General features: G+C 38.5%; 1 protein-coding gene across 6 annotated transcripts in view; it reads right to left on the bottom strand.

Moving 5' to 3' along the window:
- LOC148107847 (uncharacterized) overlaps positions 1-18319 on the bottom strand; it is a 638616-nt gene that overhangs the window by 491831 nt on the left and 128466 nt on the right. For all 6 annotated transcript variants that reach the window (XM_087855366.1, XM_087855368.1, XM_087855367.1 and 3 more), the window contains one exon: positions 5542-5600. In XM_087855366.1, the coding sequence (XP_087711492.1) occupies positions 5542-5600 (59 nt within the window). The remainder of the gene's footprint in view (positions 1-5541; positions 5601-18319) is intronic.

Raw genomic sequence — 18319 nt, 5'->3', positions numbered from 1 at the left:
TCTGGGACCAAGAGTTAAGTTAAATGAAGCCAATTGGCAATCCATTCCACTACCAGCATGAACAGCTTTATCATGTCAAAATGGTTCCTCTGCTTATTTCTCCCGAAAATTTATTTCCTGAAGATTTTGCCAGTCTGGCCAAATTTGCTGAGCTGGGAAATGCTTGGAAAAGACTGTAAGGAATGTTTTAACTCTGCCAGTGTTTTGTTTCCACTCAGAAAATCAAGCAGTACACCCCAAAGTGCAATGTGTTCATGAGCATCTTGTAGCCACATTGTAAAGTCTGCTCGTCTAACCAAGCTACCAAATCCCAAGGAGGAGTGCAAAGGCCAAACGACTCACAAGTCATGACGTTTCATTTTCGCGCTATTATTTACTGTTAGCTATAGTTCAGGGCTGAATGAACTTCGAGGAGTTTATTTCATTTAACCTTCACAGTGATCCTACAAATTCATTCTTTTCTTGTTATTTCTCTTTAGGAAACGCAGGCTGACAAAAATTCAGGGATTTTCCAAAAGTAATATAGTTAGAAAGTTAAGGTCAAGACAAAGCCAGATTTTAAATATTATGTGTAATTGTGAAAATATCACCAAAAAAAAAAAAAAACACCTTATTGATCAAGCAAAACTGAGTTTATTGCTTACTGATGTGAGAACTTACTACCTCAACAAAGATAAAATAATGTCTCAAGGTAGAAGGACAAAGCTAGGGTATTTATGAGGTTTGGAGGTCTGGGTTAAAGTGGATCTTTTGATTTGATTAGGGATTTTGACACAATACTTTAGGATAGGTGGATATAGCAAAGTGAAGATTTTTAAGGCAGGGGTTTCAAGAGTCATGGAGATTAAATAATTATTTCATGGCATTTATTGAAAAACTGAACATTTTTAAATGTGCTTTAGGGAAGTTTCTAGAAGAAAGAGGAGTCATTTTTTGGAAACTTTAACTTCTCGGGCAAAAGTTTTCTAGAGTACTAAAACCATGTTGGAGAAGACATTGGAAGGAAAAGTCCTCTTATTGTGGAACAGTAATTGTCTAGATGTGGATGTTTTTAGTTTTCATCAGTATCAGACAATGGGTCTTGACTTATTATTTGGAAAATATGGTTACATGACTTACATCTCAAAGTATCAAAGATGAAAGTTTCCCAGGCTGAAGGATCCCCAAAATGAAAACTACCCACTTGTGATTAGAATCTATTTCAATAACTTCCAAGTTCACACCTACTGTTCTGCCTAAATTTCCCTACAATCCTTCAGAATGAGGATCTTTCAAAAGAGAAAAAGGTCACCTAGACCTAGAGACTGGAAATATTTAGACTCTTGAGGGAAAAAAAAGAATCCTTATATTCATTCAACCTACTGTATTCCCCCAAGGATTTCCAGACCGTAAAACTGTGCCTGTCATTTAAGATGTGCTCAGTAAAGATTTCTTGAATTAATGTTGAATGCACAGTAACTGATAATAATAGTAGTAATAAAAGTTAATATTGATATTTAATGAGTACTTACTCTGTACCAGATATCAAGCTAAGCATCAATAGATTTACTCTACCCAGGCACCTCAAGAAATGGTTACTGTTTAATTCCTATTTTCCAGAGGACAAAGCTGAGTTGGCAACAAAGTTAAAACACCCAAAGCCTATGAACAAAGAGGCAGAGCCTGGATTGGATAAATATGCCTAACTGTAGAGCTGAGAATGCTGAGCCCAACATCTTATTTGCCATGTTATGAAAAGGAAAGAGCAAAAGAATATTAGATTATGAGTTGGGAAGAAGAAAATTACAGCGTGGAAACCTTGATTCTAGGATTTCTACAAGTGTTTGGAGTGTATGTAAATTCCCGGCCTTGCTGTTTCTATCATGACACGTTTGTTTTGCTTTTGTTTTTAAGTTTCCTTCACACTTTGTACAAAGTTTTATTGTTATAACAAACATCCCAGGGCAAGTCAAATCCTCCTCTCATGGGGTCTTTCCTACTAACCCATAAACTCTTTGAGGAAAGGAATCTTATCTTTGTATCAGTAGGACCAGGTATAAGGGTGGGCACAGATGTGAAACTCAATCAAAATATCTGTTGAAGAAATAATATGTGACTTTGTCATATTAAATAGCAACAAATAGCTAAAATGTAAAGGCCGAGGGTTTGTCTATTTGTTGGGCTTTGAAAGAGTCACACCAATTATACCTTAACTCTTCCCCACCCAAATTCTGAACATATCGAGAAATAAGACAGAATAATAAAGCAGACAGGCACTAAAATATCATCCTTACAATTGAATCTGTATTAATATAACTAAAAATATCATCCTTGTAACCAGTTTATAATAAAGCCGATTTTGGAGAACATAGCTTATATCCATTTTAGAGTGAGTTTCTTTATATTAAACTCTCAAATCAGCAGACATCTATGAAGTCACAGATAGTCCCAAAAAGCTGTGGTCTTCTGCATGTAGGAACAGAATCTTTTTCATTAAACTCATGCTCTCTGCAAGCAAGTGGGTTCCCCAGAAGAAAGAGGAGAGAAAGGGACTGAATTATTCAAACACAGCCATGGGGTGCAGTCTCTCCTCTACCCTGGGTAGGAGTCAGCGAGCGGCAGGTGGATTGTGCTAGTGAAGCAAGATCCACAGATTAGAAAACATAAGGAAAGGGTGTCTGTGGTTTTCCCAGTTTTATTTGGAGGCAACAAACACAGAGGGCATCTTGAGACTAGAACAAACTGTGCAACTACTCTGATACACTATCAGAGAGGGTGACAAGTTTCTGAAGGAAAAAAAAAGAAAGGGAAAAAAATAGCTACTAAGAGTTTGAGGAGAGAAGAAAATGACAATAAAGGGAGCCTGCAAAATTAGGAAGGGCTCTTTCACTGATGGAAGAACTACATTATTTTCCTGAAAAAACTAATATTTATTGGTGCAGCTTCTATGAGGCTGACAGTAAAAGGCTCCTTTTCCAAATTTTATATAAGATTCATAGAGGATACCCGATCTGCTCCATCAAGGCTGTACTTTCCCAGGCTTCGAGATGGCTTCTTACTTATCCCTAGGGTCAACGCTGAAGGGATACGAGAAGCAATCCATCCATCAGTCAGTCTATCATTTACAAGCCCAACTTTGCTTGTGATACAAATGATCACAGACTAGCCTAGAGCTGGTATTTTCTCACAGGAGATGCTTTACAAAAAAAAAAATCTGACCACCATGGAAGAGGAATCCCCCGTGTTTTCACAGCAGTGGCTTCAGTTTGGGAAAAGCACTGGAACCATTTACTGGCATTTCAGCAAATAAATGAGTGAAGGAAGAAAAAGCCATTATATTTTTAAGTTAGAAAATCCTAAAACCAGCATCACAGGGAGACTTAGAATTCAATTGTTTCCCTTACTGGAAACCATCTCCTAAATAATGCAAAGAGAAAGCTTCACGTACATCTTCAAAGAGTGTGTGTTATGAAAAGGCAAGAAAGCGGGCCGACCAGATCCCGGAAAATCCCAGTGTTGCTCTGGGAGGTGCCCGGGCCATCAGTGTGGGCTCTGCCCTAGGCAGAAGATTGTGCAAATAGGGGTCCAGTGCTCAGGCCTGAAAGTAAAAGGATCAATTCAAGCATTCCTATCAGCTCAAGGTGCAAAAGATGCATGGGCTAAGAACCAGATTCTGAACACATCAGCTTCTGTTCTTGCGGCTAGTTTCTAGGCCCAGAGACTGGATATAATACGTTGAGAAGAGAAATATAAGAAGTCATCATAGGGAGGGGGATAAAAGGAATTTGGAGTTGGAGAGCTCACGATCTAAGTTCTAAATCTTCACTATCTATATGACCTTGGGAAAACCACTTAACCTCTGTGGGCCTCAGTTTACAAATCCATAAAATGGGAATACCAGCCCCTGCCATGCAAATTTATTGAGATGAACAAGGGAGATAATTATGTGGCTGCACTATGCAAACTGGAAGGTGCATTAAGTGATCCATGAAAGCTAATAGGGCAACTGCCTAGGAAACGAAACGAGAGGTCACAGCCAGGTTACTGTCTTTGACCATAGATAATAGCTTCTGAGCTTTGATTTTGATCTTCTTCCCTTTCTACTCTTGTGACTCTACTACTTTTCTAGGCATTTCTACATTGACCTTCTTTCAGGATCTGTTGTTCCTACAGTTTCCCTTGCGGGTTTGCCTTAAGTGACAGCATCTTAATTACCTGAGTACCCTCCTTTCTTTCTTTTCTTCCCCATTCAAAATTTACGAGTTTGCCTTCCCATTTGTTCAAAACGTTTTGTTTTCTATTAGGGAGGGGAAAGGAATGACTTACACTGAGCAAACTACTCACTAAAAGAGGTGCTTTATACATGATCTAATACAAGGGTTCTCAAAGTGCCATCCCTGGACCAGCAGCATGAGTACTTCCTGGGAATTTGTAAGAAATATAAATTATTAGCCCCTATTCCTGACCCGCAAAATCAAAAACTCTGGGATGGGGTCAGCAGTCTCTGTTTTAACAACTCTTCCAGGTGATTCTGTAAACCTACAAATTGGGAAGACATTGATCTAGTGCAACTGTCCTAACAAGCCAGCCAGAGAAGTATGATTCGCATTATACAGGTAAGAAAATTGGGTTTGAGAGGCTAAGCGACTTGCCTGAGGTCATATTCAAGCCAGCCCAGCCACAGAGCCTGGCTCAAGTCCATGCTGCCTCCCATAATGCCATAATGCCACCATAATCATGACTGAAAATAGCAGCTTACTCCTCAGAGATAATAGTATTCTAGCAGCCACCTGGTACAAGGGCTGGAACACAGGGTGTGGAATCACTAGGACAAACACGCAAACCCTGACTGTGCATTTCCTAGCTCTGTGACCGTGGGGAATTCGTTCAACACCTGAGCCTTAATTTCTTCATCAGTGTAACTTTCATTTGATTTTATTTTCACCAATTTCACCAAGAAAAGTTCCAAAGAGTTCTCATTTATGGAAGAGTACATGACATTGAGGCATGGAAATTCTCTTACCCCCACTCCTGAAGATAAACTTTGTGTGTTCTGAAGCTCTTTAGAAGCATTCAAGTCCTATCGTCCAAGAGAAAGCATAATCAGCTGTTGTGTGTAAAGGAAAAGGAAGAGAAGCTGTAAAATAGGTGGTGTTACTTTCATACCCAGAGTTATGAACAAGCCTTCTTATCACCTCAACCTTCCACACCCAGAGTTATGAACAAACAAACTTAGCTCCTCAATGAACCCAGCTCAATTGAAGACAACAAGATCTCTTACCCGATACAGGAGAAAGTGGAATAAACACTTCCATGTCTAGAAACAGAAAAGGAAAATAGCCCAGCCATTAGCTCACACACACACACACACACACACACACACACACACACACACACACAATTGTGTTGAATTCTGCAGTGGACAAACACCAGAATGGAGTCTGACTTGGTATTTCCCAGATGGCTGGAGCTGTGGAGCTTGATCCCCTGCTTAGGACTGATAGAGTCAAGAACATAGAGCTGTCATCTTGGGAGAATAAGCCAGGGGCCCACTTTTCTTACCTCAAGTCTAAATGGAAGAAATGTAACTTTTTTCTTTCAATGAACTTCAGTTTCCTCATCTGTAAAATAAGCATGAAATGAAATAATGTTTCTAGAATTGCATTGAGAACAATAACCTTTATAAATTCAACTTCATTGCCAACTCTTATTCATTTTTACGGGCTACCTTTAGAAAGCTGTGTTGAGAAGGATTCTGAAGCTCGTTGTCACAGCTGATTAGCAATGAATAGCATGGACATGGTACAAGGGGATAGAGGGTTGTCTTGAAGATAAAATCCAAACTACTTTACATGGTTTAAAATAAAGACTTTTGTGATTTGGCTGTTCCAGACTTTCTCCAGTTTTATTTTCTCTCTCAATCACTCACTTTATCCTTGACCACCCAATCTGATCTAACCAAGATGAATAATTTTCATTGCCTCTGAGATAGTATTAAATATTGTGTTCAGCCTGCAATGTTCTTGCTCTCTACTTTTTTTCCTTCCAACCTTTACCATGTTCTCATTTCCCATGTACACATGGGTGCGCACACACATGCCACATTTTCATGGCTTCTACCAAGATTATATCCTCTTGTGGTATGCTCCTTAGCACCTCATGATACTCCTAAAGTGTGATTATCTGCTTGCTCATCTTTCTCTTCACTGGACTACAATATCCTGGTCAGACGTCCTGTGCTTGCTGTCCCCCAAGAGAGAGCACTATGCCCCGCCCAGACTAAGCTCTGTGTAAATATTGTTGAATTAACCAAATTAATGAATCAGTGATATATGCATAAGATATTCAAGTTCACAAAGTAAGGAACTGGAATCAATGACTTCTCCCTACACAAGCCTGAAGCTATATGCAATTAAATTATTACATCCGTGGCTCGATTTCCTAACTATTAAACAGAGAAAAAATAGTGCCTACCTAGGGGTGCTGTGAGTAAATACATATATGGAGAACACTTAAAAAGTGCTTGGCACTTAGTAAACACAATGTAAATATCAGCTTCTAGCATTATTACTTGTGATCAACCAGTTGTGTTGAAATCACTGGTACCTGGACAATCTCTACATTTTGGTCATAACAAGATAATGAGATTGAATATGTGAAAGTCTTTAAAATTAAGTAGTAAAACCAGGAATAGCAACTTTAGCACTTAATTCTCAAGTCTGAGCTCTCTCCACTGATATTACTTATGCACTAACCAGAATACCTCATTTCTTTTTTTTTTTTTAAGATTTTATTTATTTATTTGACAGAGATAGAGACAGCCAGCGACAGAGAGAACACAAGCAGGGGGAGTGGGAGAGGAAGAAACAGGCTCATAGCGGAGGAGCCTGATGTGGGGCTCGATCCCATAACGCCGGGATCACACACTGAGCCGAAGGCAGACGCTTAACCGCTGTGCCACCCAGGCGCCCCCAGAATACCTCATTTCTTAAGCACTTAAAGATTATGCATATAGATCACACAGTAAACTGAAACTGATTATAACATTAAGTGCCACACATAATACAACCAGTGCATGCTGTTTTATTATATTGAAACACATGTTGTTTTCCACCTTTGCCTGTTCTAGGGTGGTAGACAAAACCACTGCCTCCTATAATGCGCGCTACCTACTGATACATTAGAATATTTAATGTGATTGGCTATAGCCAGCAAGTAATTTTTCTTACTTCATTTATTATCATCTATTATCATTTGCATAATCAGGATTTTGATATTCTTAAACATGATTACTTAGCAATATTGAGTATATACATATACGGATGGTACTGGACTATGAGGAAAGTAGATATTGGGCCATGGCTGAAATCCGATCCAAACTTAACTCTCCAGGGCTCTCCTTGCTTTGGTGCTCAAATTCAGAATGATTGAAACTCTGAAATAATGACACGTCTTCCTTTCACACAATACATGTAAAATAGCATCAGTTGAGGAATACTGAGCATCAGGGCCTTTAATAGGCTTAAATTCAGATCAAGATATTCATTTTTCCCTCACCTGCTGGAAAATGAAATGATATCCAGGTTCCTTGCAGAATCAAAAGTCAGTAATAGCTCATATACAAATACTAGTTGAAAAACTCACATGTAGATCCATTATTATAAATCTATAAAGATTATAGATTGTAAAGATAGTGGGAGAATGAAAAGTCACATTGGCCCTAAATAGCTGATAAAACTATGGATTTATGTACTCTTAACAGTATGTTTGCTTTAAGTAAGTTTCTCTAGAAATAAACGTTGTCATTTTACATAAGTAAAGGCATGGGGAAAAAAAACCATCAGTTTCAAAAAACTTAAAGAACCAGTCCCATGACCCCGAGCAAAAACAGTCTTATTGATCGTTTTAGCTCCATGCTTTGCAAAGAGAGAAAAACATAGCAGACACTCAAGAAATGTCTGTTGTGTGGATCTGGGGTATTAAGAGGGAGAATATCTGATTCCTCATAGGATTAGTCAATTCCAATCAGTTATACAATTTATTTCAAAACATTTCTCAAGTGGTGCTTAATGTCATAAACTGCTATATTTTCTCCATGGAATGGCTTTCCATTTGAAGACCCAACAAGTTTAAATCCAAAGTTCATGATTCCAGATAAGTTTTCCTTAAAACAGCATAAAATGAATCAGAACTCATTGGCAAATAAACAAAGTAAGCAGAATTCAACTCTCAGAATAATTTCGTTTTCTGAAGGAAAATGCCTCTGCACCTGCACACTAGCTAAAACAAGTATGGTCAGATAAATAAGCAATGAATAGGAAATACTGATACCCTTCGTGGCACCCCCAGAAGAAAGAATATAGAAGGAGGAATGACTGAACAAGTTCACTCCCTCCGAAACCTGCATATGATATTGATATCAGCTTAGCAAACAGGAGGACAAAAAAGAACAAAAGACTTGGTTATTAAAGGATCTATGAGCCTGCAGAACCCTGCAGATCCTACAGAATCCACTTGTAAAGGTGCCGAGTAGTGAGTCTGTCACCACACACACTCCAATGACATATGGCCAATAGGCTCTTGGTAAATATTTAGTACACTGAAACTCGAGTCTCTGATGCCAAGCTACTAGGGTTACTAAGAGGTAGAGCCATTCTGACAAAGCCAGGGTTGCTGGTGACAGTGGTGCTGTGTTACAGAGCTCATATCTGCAAATTAAAATTAAAACTCACTCCATTCATATAACACAACTCCCGTCAGGAGACCTTGGTAGATTTTCTCTTTAGTTAAAGCTGTCTTCTACGGTTCACCAGCTTTAACACAGAGGGAAATTATATTGTTGGGCCTTCACATCTGTCTTACATACTCTACAGTAACTTGAGTTGCTATTTGCTCTTAGAATTCCCTAGTCCCCAACCCAAAAGTCATGTTTACTTTTTGTCAGATTTGTCCCAATCTCATTATGATAACGTGGGAGAGATTCTGTGAAAGCTGGTCCAAGGTGGGAAAGGAAGTCTGTCTGACTACTGATGTATTAATTTTTTTTTTTTATCAAAGGTCTGAATTTTGGATGACTATAACAATGGCCCAATTCTTGTATAGCACTGAAGAAGTTTTAGAATGTTCAACAATCTACTAAATTCATCTCTACTTCCTACCACCCAATACTGTTGACTCACACCAAAAATTCAGGTCACAAAGAAAGTAACCAGACAAGGAGAGGAATGTTAATAATATTATTAGTTACTATTTTTGACTGCCTGTTTGTACCAGTCCTGTGCTAAATGTGGTGGGTACATTATTTCCTTTAATCTTCACAATAACTTTGTGTTAGCAGGTATTATTATCTACACTTTATAGAGGAGAAACTGAGACTTAGAAAAAGTCATCTGTCACAGTTGGAAAAGCCCAAAATTAGAACATAGGTTTGTCTGATGTAAAGCCTATGCTCTTTGCCACCAAACTGTGATGATAGAATCTCTGAACAGTCCTCCCAGGGGAAGGGTCCTATGTGACCAGGCAGGTTATACAGATGTGAGAAGCAGGCTGAGAGTAAGATAGAGACATAGCTACAAGAACTATGAAAAATGATACAAAAACTAAAAAAAATGATTAATTGCAATTGAAACTTTGTTATAGTATCAGGGATACGATTGGAGGGAACTGGGGGTGGTACTGTGGTGAAGCCAAAACTAGCAAAGACCAGGTGAGTCTCATGAGATTAGATCACATCCCAGTGTTGACCACGTGCTGAGGTAAATCCCAGAACAAGGTTCAAGACCAAGTAAGAGAAATCTGTTATATATCTGGAACCGGCATGTAACAGGGAGCAGGGCTAAGGTTTAGAACAAGGAAAGACAGACAAAAGCAGTGATGAGCAGAGCCCAAGGGAGAGAAGTTGAAAAGTTGGTGAAGGGTCTGCATCTCACCAGTAATGAACTTTGGCTGTGCTGAGGGGCAAGTCTTGCACTTGAAGCTGTATAGTTTATAATCTTATTGCAAGATTCTAAACATCTTTCTTAGAACATCTTCTAAGAAAGTCACTGGAGAGGGGTGGCCACAAAGTACATGATATTTCTCTTTGGATTCAGTCTTCTCTTATTTCCTGGGTACAAAATATATGTAAGACACACTTAAATGTATTTACCTGCTAGGGGGTGAAGGCCTTTATTAATTATTTATCCCCTCCTAGTATCTAGTCTTGGCATCTGTTCTTACCTCATTGCAAGGCAAAGCACCCCCTATCAACCCTCCCCCTCCCACCCCCTCAACACATACAACATGCCCAGACTGGTTACCCTGGTTAATGCAATGGTCTTTAGGGCACAGTCTGACTCACAGTTCCAGGGTTTTCACTGGGATCTTAGCTCCCAGCCAACTAGCACGGCTGCCTGGAGGTCAGGTGACCAAGTCTGTGTTGCATTACTCATTGTCAAAATTTCAGCCAAATGAGGAACATATGTAAAACTTATAGGCATTCTGGCATCACTCTTAATTAGTAACCACGATCTGAGCATTTGTTATTTAAGCTCATTTAATTCCAGCCAGATTACAGTGTGTTGCAATGCAAGCTGCCTTCTGCATCATCATGCGAGATTCCATTAGCAGGCTTCAGGGAAGCATGAAAAGTCACAGTCAATCATTTCTCAGAGAATACTGTCCTGAGCTGGAGGTAATGTGAGCTACCAGGCCCCAGCTCTGCCCATGGCGGACCACCAGGAGTCGCTATCAGTGAGGGACTGCTAGCTAGCACACCTTAGTGACTGCTGCACGCCTTTTTAATTTTCCACCATATGTTACATAATAAAATTCATTTAGGAAGCATGATCTTGTGAATGTGTATGCACATTCACCCAAGTCATCAGAGAAAAAAAAATTTTCCCAAAAAAGATGGTGGGATCAGGAAATGCCATTGTTGACCTGGATGGAGAGTGAGATATCTAATGAAGATTAATGAATTTTTAAAAATAAAAACAAGTGTCAAATTATGGGTTCAAAGGCTCTCAGTTGGCCATGTGGCTGCATGTCAGAGGGCTTGATGTACTGTGGTCAAAATGTTACAGCTCTTTCTAATAAAACCTAAAACTTTTGAATGCAAAATCTTGCAAAGGTTGTCTCGTTGGGCAGTCTGACTGTGCCAGAGTTTGCAGAAAATCAGGAGGGCCAAAAGGAAAGAAAAAGGGGTTCAGTAAACTCTCTCTTCTCTTCCTTAGCAGGGAAGGAGGTTATTTCAGGACCTTTGGGTTTTGAGAATGATTTGGCTTTGCAATTCATGTTTTGGACTAGAAAAAAACCCAAAAAACAAAAATGGAAAACAGGGAAGTATGGAATGGAGCCCCAGGGGAACAGAGGAGTTACCTAAATGTGGTTGGGAACAGTGCAGTGTCATTTTGGTCCATCCCAGCTCCCATTTGGGAAGTGTGAGCCCTGGATTCTAGTTCTAATTCTACTTCTGTAGAACCTGGGCCAGTGCTGGGTCTCATTTTCCTTATTGGCAAAATGAGGAGTTGAACTGCGCGATCCTAAAGGTCTTTTCCAGTTTGAATATTCTATTATTCTTTTAAGTGTTGAAGTCCGACTTCTCTATCAGACTTCTTCTTAGTATTTGAAATAAGGCCCTGTTAAAATTTTCTCTATTTTAAAGCAAAAGCAACAAATATAACAACAATTAGCCTTTAACAATGATTTTAGAACTTAAAACTCGTTTCACTGAATCAACGTGTGTTCAGGGCCTTGCCTTCTTTTTGCTCAATTCTCTGATAAGAGCTGCTAGAGAGATAAAGAGACATATAAAGTCACTTCTGTCCTCAAGGAGCAGGCAAGCCAGTTGAGAGAACACACAAATACCCATGAAGCAATGAGTAAATGAGACAGTGTGGGACAGAGTGGAAAAGTCGTGACAGGTCATCTATCAGTGCAAGGGATGTTGGAGAACTGAGTAGTCAGCATGCGCTGGAGCGATCTTAGATCTTGGAGGAAGTAGAACTGACATTGGGCTTTGAAAAATATCTACAGAAGAGTGAGAGCAGGGGATAGCCTAAGCAAAGATGAGAAGTCATTTATAAATTACATGATGTATGTAGGCAGGAAGAGGGGCAGAAAATCAATCTAGATGGTAGAGAAAGAGTCATTTAAAGAAGCAGTGGGAAATAGGAGAATGATGTAGAATCAAAAGGAAGACATTCAAAACCAGCAAAATTTAGAATATATATCTATATCTATCTATCTACCTATCATCTATGTATATATATATATATATATATATATATATATATATATATATATATATATATATGTTTGGTTTTGAGCATAGCTTTGAATCATATGATGGTCTCACATTGTATTGGGCTGTTTTAATTTAATACTTTTGTAAATGTTTTTCATGTATTATGTATGCTGTATAAACATTATTAAATACTATAAAATAAACTTGAATCCCTGCCTTGCCACATGTTACTTGGGTGACCCTGAGCATGTTATTTATCCTCTCTATGGCTCAGTTTCCTATCTGTAAAATTGGAATAATAAGGTTTTTATAAAAATTAAAGGCAGAATCTGTCACAGTGTAAGCACTCAATAAATGTTGTTCTTAAGTAGATTTATCATAATATACTTAATCATTCCCCAAATCAGGAATTTATGTTGTTTTCAACTTTTCACCATTAATAAGGCACTGCTGTTCACCTCAAAAAGCTTTTTTGTTTTTTAGAATTAGCTATTTCTTTAGGATAAAGGTTCCCAGAATTGGAATTACCGGAGTCAAAGGGTGTGAATATTTGAAGATGCTTGTTACATCTTGCCAAGTAACTCCCCAACGGGCCGTGCAACCTTGCCTGCAAGAAGTATTTTCTTTACAAAGCAAAAGAGAAGTCACCAACTTGATGGGGTTACTCAGTGTTATTGGTTTGATTTGCATTTCCTCAATTACTGATGAAAATAAACATCCCTCCAGCTTTGTAAATGAGCAATATTTTCACTTTTGTGAATTATCTGTTGACTATTTTTTCTTATGCATCTGCTGAAGTCTTGATGGCTTTAACATTGTTTTCTCTTGGCATTTTCTACTCAGTTTGTACTTAGATGATATTTAGCAGGCACTGATATATTTCCCTGTAACCATTCTCATATCATTTATTTCATGTGTCTCCTCTTCTATGAGAAGAACATTAGCTCATAACTCCTTAGCATCTATTCCTGACAATTCTTAGTATTTGAAGCAATGCTCTGTACAGTAGGTATTCAATAGATACTTAATAAACCACCCAAAGAATGTCATTTTTTTCACCTCTGATTGTTTTCCAAAATTTAAAATTATATGTGTGTATACATATACATACATATGTAAATATATGTACATATATACATATATATATGTAATTTATAACCCTCAGTGCATGGCTGTCAACTATAGCCACAGGTTATTATTAAATAAATGCCAAACTTGTTTCTTATTACAAAGAATATATCATTGAGGCTTCATCAGGGAAGAATAGTGTCTTAGTTTGAACTGCTATAACAAAAATACCATAGACTGGTGGCTTAAACAACAAACATTTATTTCTCACATTTATGGAGGCTGGGAAATCCAAGATCAAGTCACTGGCAGAGAAGACATCTGGTGAGAGACTCCTATCTGGCTTGTAGATAGCCACTTTCTGGCTATAACCTCACAGAGCTAGGAGAGCAAGCTCTTGCTTCTTTCTCTTCTTATAAGGACACTAATACTATTACGGGAGCTCCACCCTTGTGACTTTATCTAAACCTAATTACCTTCCAAAAACCCCACATCCTAATGCCATCTCACTGGGGATTAGGGCTTCAACATATGAATTTTGGGGAGACACAAACATGTAGTCCATAACAATATTTGCTGATAAATCCAAACATATAATCAAACTATCTGGGCCCAGGGAATCATTTCCTTAGTCCAAAATATTAACTCCATTATTCAATAAGCTCTTTGGTCTGCCAAAAAGGGAAAAAGATAAGGCACTGTTTCCCCCTAATACTTTTTGGGCATAGAAGTTTTGATGGATAGCAGCGGAATAATGAAGTGCATATTCTCCTGGACAGTGTGACGTAAGCAAGAGAAGCAGAGTGGCTTATATTTCATGAAGAAAATGTTGACAAGGGCCAAACTGCATGCTCTCAGCACTTGGGTCATTTCATTAGCATTTGTTATTTTTATACATTGGTAGTTATGGATGTCAATGGCATTTTAATATCCCAGAATGGTCATAGCACCAATATACTCACTCCCACTAATATTTCATAGCTCATGGATCATTTTCAAATCAAGAGCCTGTGTGGTAATATGTCTTAACACTTTCTATAACAGAGCTACGAGGAAGAAAAAAGGATACTCTTTCCTGAGTACACAATATACTCTCCCACTTAGTTTTTGATAACCAACATTATTTTTCATTTATTTTTATGAGATTTATAGCATACATTTCCTCCAGAGAGTTCTTTTCAGAATTGCAAGTACTTAGGTGATTTGCCTGCATGCTATTAATTTTTACTTACTCTGTTATAGCTTTAAAGCATTCTAGACTCAGGGATTGCTGTGCCACATCCCTCTTAAAGACCCAAACCAAATACCAACCCCTCACAAGTTCTTTATTTTATGGCCAACACCTTCATGCCATACACCTTAAAACCAGAATTAACATGAATTAAGCTCTCATGCCCCCTTACATCATATTACTTCATAATACATTATACTTTGCTGTATGCAAGGCCCCTATTGGATTGTCTGCCCAACTTCTTACTATGAAAATCAACATCTTAGAGAGTAACAGATCACAGAGGGAGATTCCCCAAACCCACCTTTTAAAGGTAACCCACTCTGTCTATAACTGATTGGCTCAAAAGTAGCCACCTGACAAGTTGGGCCAAGCAGAGCCTTTTCTAAGAATTTAAAATTAGGAGCAAGACAGAGATGGGGAAGTAGAGGACTAGAGGATGGAAAGACAGAGAGATTGAGAAGCACTGTAAGAGGTTTGACTGTGTTATAAAAGCAAAAGTGGCATGACATGGCCAGCGCTTTTCTGTCACAATAATCAGAGGAGCACAGGTGACTGTGTCCAGGAAAAGCAGAAGAAGCAGACAGTTAGGGAGGAGCAGAATCCAAGAAGAGAGTCTTGATAGCTTTCTAGGTCCTGTGTCCAGTCTCTCCCCTAGTTCCAGGTGTATTCTTGCCTGTGGCCTTACTAAGACAAGCATATCTTCTTTTCGTAAATTCCCTTTCTTTAACTTAGAGCAGATCAAATTGGTTTCCATTGGTTGTAGTCAAAAGCATCTCAATATATATGTGTCTCTGTCTCCCCAATTGGACCATGAGTTTCTTGAGGGTAGGGACTCTATTTTATCCATCTTGACTTTACGCTAACATGTCTAAAACAGTCCCTGGCAATAGTATGTGCTTACTTAACACTGATGTTAAAATGCTGTTGAATCCTCCAATTGTTCAACATGTACTCATGAATATTGCATTGAAGAGAACCATTGTGAACATTTTGGGAGAAATTTGGCAAATATTTAACAAACGCCACTTCAGCCTGGGAGCTAATATACTATATCCACCTTTGAAAGATAATTTCAGATTATTTCAAAGTTCCTTTCTGAAAAAAAAAAAAAAGAAGCCAGTTTTTACTTCTCCCAAAATGCCCCTTCTAATATAAAACATTTTATACCTACATATGTATTTTTTTTAAGTGTGACTCCAACATTTTCTAGTTCATAATAGGTGGATACCTACTCAATTTGCAAACATATGCTAAACACTTACCTCATCCTACGTACTGAATCTGGGACCCAAATTGAAAGGAAAAAGAGATTAAGAAAGAGTCTCTGATCTTGAAGTATTCACTAACTAGTGGGAAAGAGAGCTACAAAAATACATAATTACAGTGCTACAGAGGTTCTAGAGTGGAGTTCTCAGTGGAGGAAAGGATAAAGAAATCCTCCCAAAGGAGATACGTTTGGAATCAGATAGTGAATGATAAATAGGAGTTTACTCATTCCAGCAAATAAAAAAAATTGCACTAAATTGTACAAAGTAGAATATAAAATAACAAGGGTGGGGTGTGTTGTTTAGGTTGATAGTGAAGGCCTTTATTGTAAGTCACACTTAGATGTTCAGAAATCATCTTGTAAGCCGTGGTACAATGAAATGACGATCTTTTTTAAAAAAAAAAAAAGATGGTATAAAGTGATCACACACGTGTTTAAGTAATTACTTAATAGATGTCATTACTGAGAATTTACTAAGTGCCAGGTACTGTGATCAGTACATGCATTACTACATAATGCTATGAATCTATAGGAGAAAAATGACTCTTATACAACTAACTGTAAGACATTATCTGAGATTACATACATAGCTAGCATACGCTAACTATCCTCAAAATGTTAATTCCTTTTCCTTGATCTCAGCCTTAGAACTAATCCACTAGACAGCAAACTCTTTGAGGGTGTGTTAGAGGAGCTCGTCAAGAGGATGTGACTGTAGGTTGACCTGTGAGCTGGACCCTGGCAACTGGAGGCTCCTGACCACCCCTCCCCATGTCTTTGGAATGTACCATACTAGAAGCAGTTTTGAGGATGTCTGTAGCCTCAAGAGAGAAAGGTATTGTTGAGATCAATAGACTGAATACGTAACTGAACCCACCTAAGTCCTCTATATAAATTTAAGATTCTGTAGGGTGAGTGTGGAAATGGACTCATCTTGAGGCTGCTCAAGTTAAGCTCTGTTTATAAGTTCCTTTGCTTATTGAGACTGTCACCTACCAATCTGGAGTGGTCTGCCTTATTCTTCTTTGCTCCTTGCCCTCCATGTATGGGGGCCAGTTTGTGAACCAACATGGTACGTGCTATCATTCATTCCCCTTGAAACTGGAGGCACATAGCAAAAGAGTAGTAAATGTTTTGATGAATAAATTGATTGACAAATTACTCAGTCTCTAGGGTGTGGTGGAGGCACAATGGAGTAAGGTCTTATTTATAGTCAGAAAACTCTCACATCCAACTTGAAGCCTTCTCTAGTATAGTCAATGCTTATCTCTTTCTTTCTTCCCCAAAGAAACTGCCACCATGATGACAGCAATTAAAAGGAAAAAAAGGGGCAGCCAGGGCACAAAGCCCTTGGTTTGGGGTTTCAGGGTTTCTAGGTTGCTGGTCCCATATTGCCACTTATGGGGCATATATTACCTTAGACATGTTATTAACTCCTCTTGAAGTAAGCCTTCACTCATAGAAGTCTAATTCTGGGTAGTAGAATAATTTGATAGTATGTAAGATAAAGTACTAGGTAAATGAAAATAATTGTGTGAAATGGTAACAATGGGTTAAAATAGAACAATTATTAACCCAGTGTTTTTAATGATATGGAAATAGATGGAGGAATTGATCATGATCAGGAGAAACAATTATTTTCAAGCATCTCTAAAAACCTCTACTACCTATGTCTTTTAATTCTTCTTCAACCAATAGACTTTAACCAGCTCAGACTCCATCTCTGAGGACGAGTTTAACTACCATGAATATTTCTACATACTATATACAACAGTGCCTTTTGGGGGAAAAGTCAGGATTACAATAGTAGGCTGACCCACCTCTTCAACCCAACCATCCTCAATCAATACCATACCTTGGGGCCTCAGGACACCATTAGCTCTGGGGAAAAAGTGTCTTCTCCCCATAGATCTGGCATATTGGTCCAGGTACACCAGAGGAGAAAAGCATTCATCTTCTTTAGAAACATCTAAATTAGGCACTTGCCAGAGGCAGGGCAGCAGGCAGCAAGACCTGATGGCCGATGAAATATTTTGAGAACTAAAGGAAATTGTGTTTACAAATGTGACATTATTCCTATTGGCATAACTTCCAAAAGAATCTAGAAGACCACACCACAGTTAAACAAAATTAAGGAACCATTTGATAAAGACAAACCAATACTCATTGCTCATCCTTAAAATGAAGAGATCCAGATTCCAGTCCCAATGCCACCATTTATTAACCGGGTATCCTTAGGAAAATAACTTAGGGTCTGTGGGTCTCTATTACTTCTCATATAAAATAAATGTGTTGAATTAGAAAGGGGGATGTTGGGGTAAGTGACTAAGTAGTGTCTGGCTAACTTAGGTCTAAAAGCAATTTATTGGAAGGATTCAAATGTCTCACATAATTGAGAGGAGGCCTGGAGAACCAGGCCAGGAAGGGGCAGGCACCAGAGAGGCCCTGGGAACCGTGGAAGCAGGAATTCCAGCACAGCCTAACTAGGATGTCCATGCCAGAGCACATGAGCATCAACCCTCCCTTCTTCTTCCTCTTTTTTTTT

The sequence above is a fragment of the Ursus americanus genome, chromosome 24 (genome assembly GCF_024610735.1).
Source record: "Ursus americanus isolate L20-20 chromosome 24, mUrsAme1.1.p, whole genome shotgun sequence".
In the NCBI taxonomy this organism is placed as follows: Eukaryota; Metazoa; Chordata; class Mammalia; order Carnivora; family Ursidae; genus Ursus; species Ursus americanus.
This window is presented reverse-complemented; position numbering and strand designations above follow the sequence as displayed.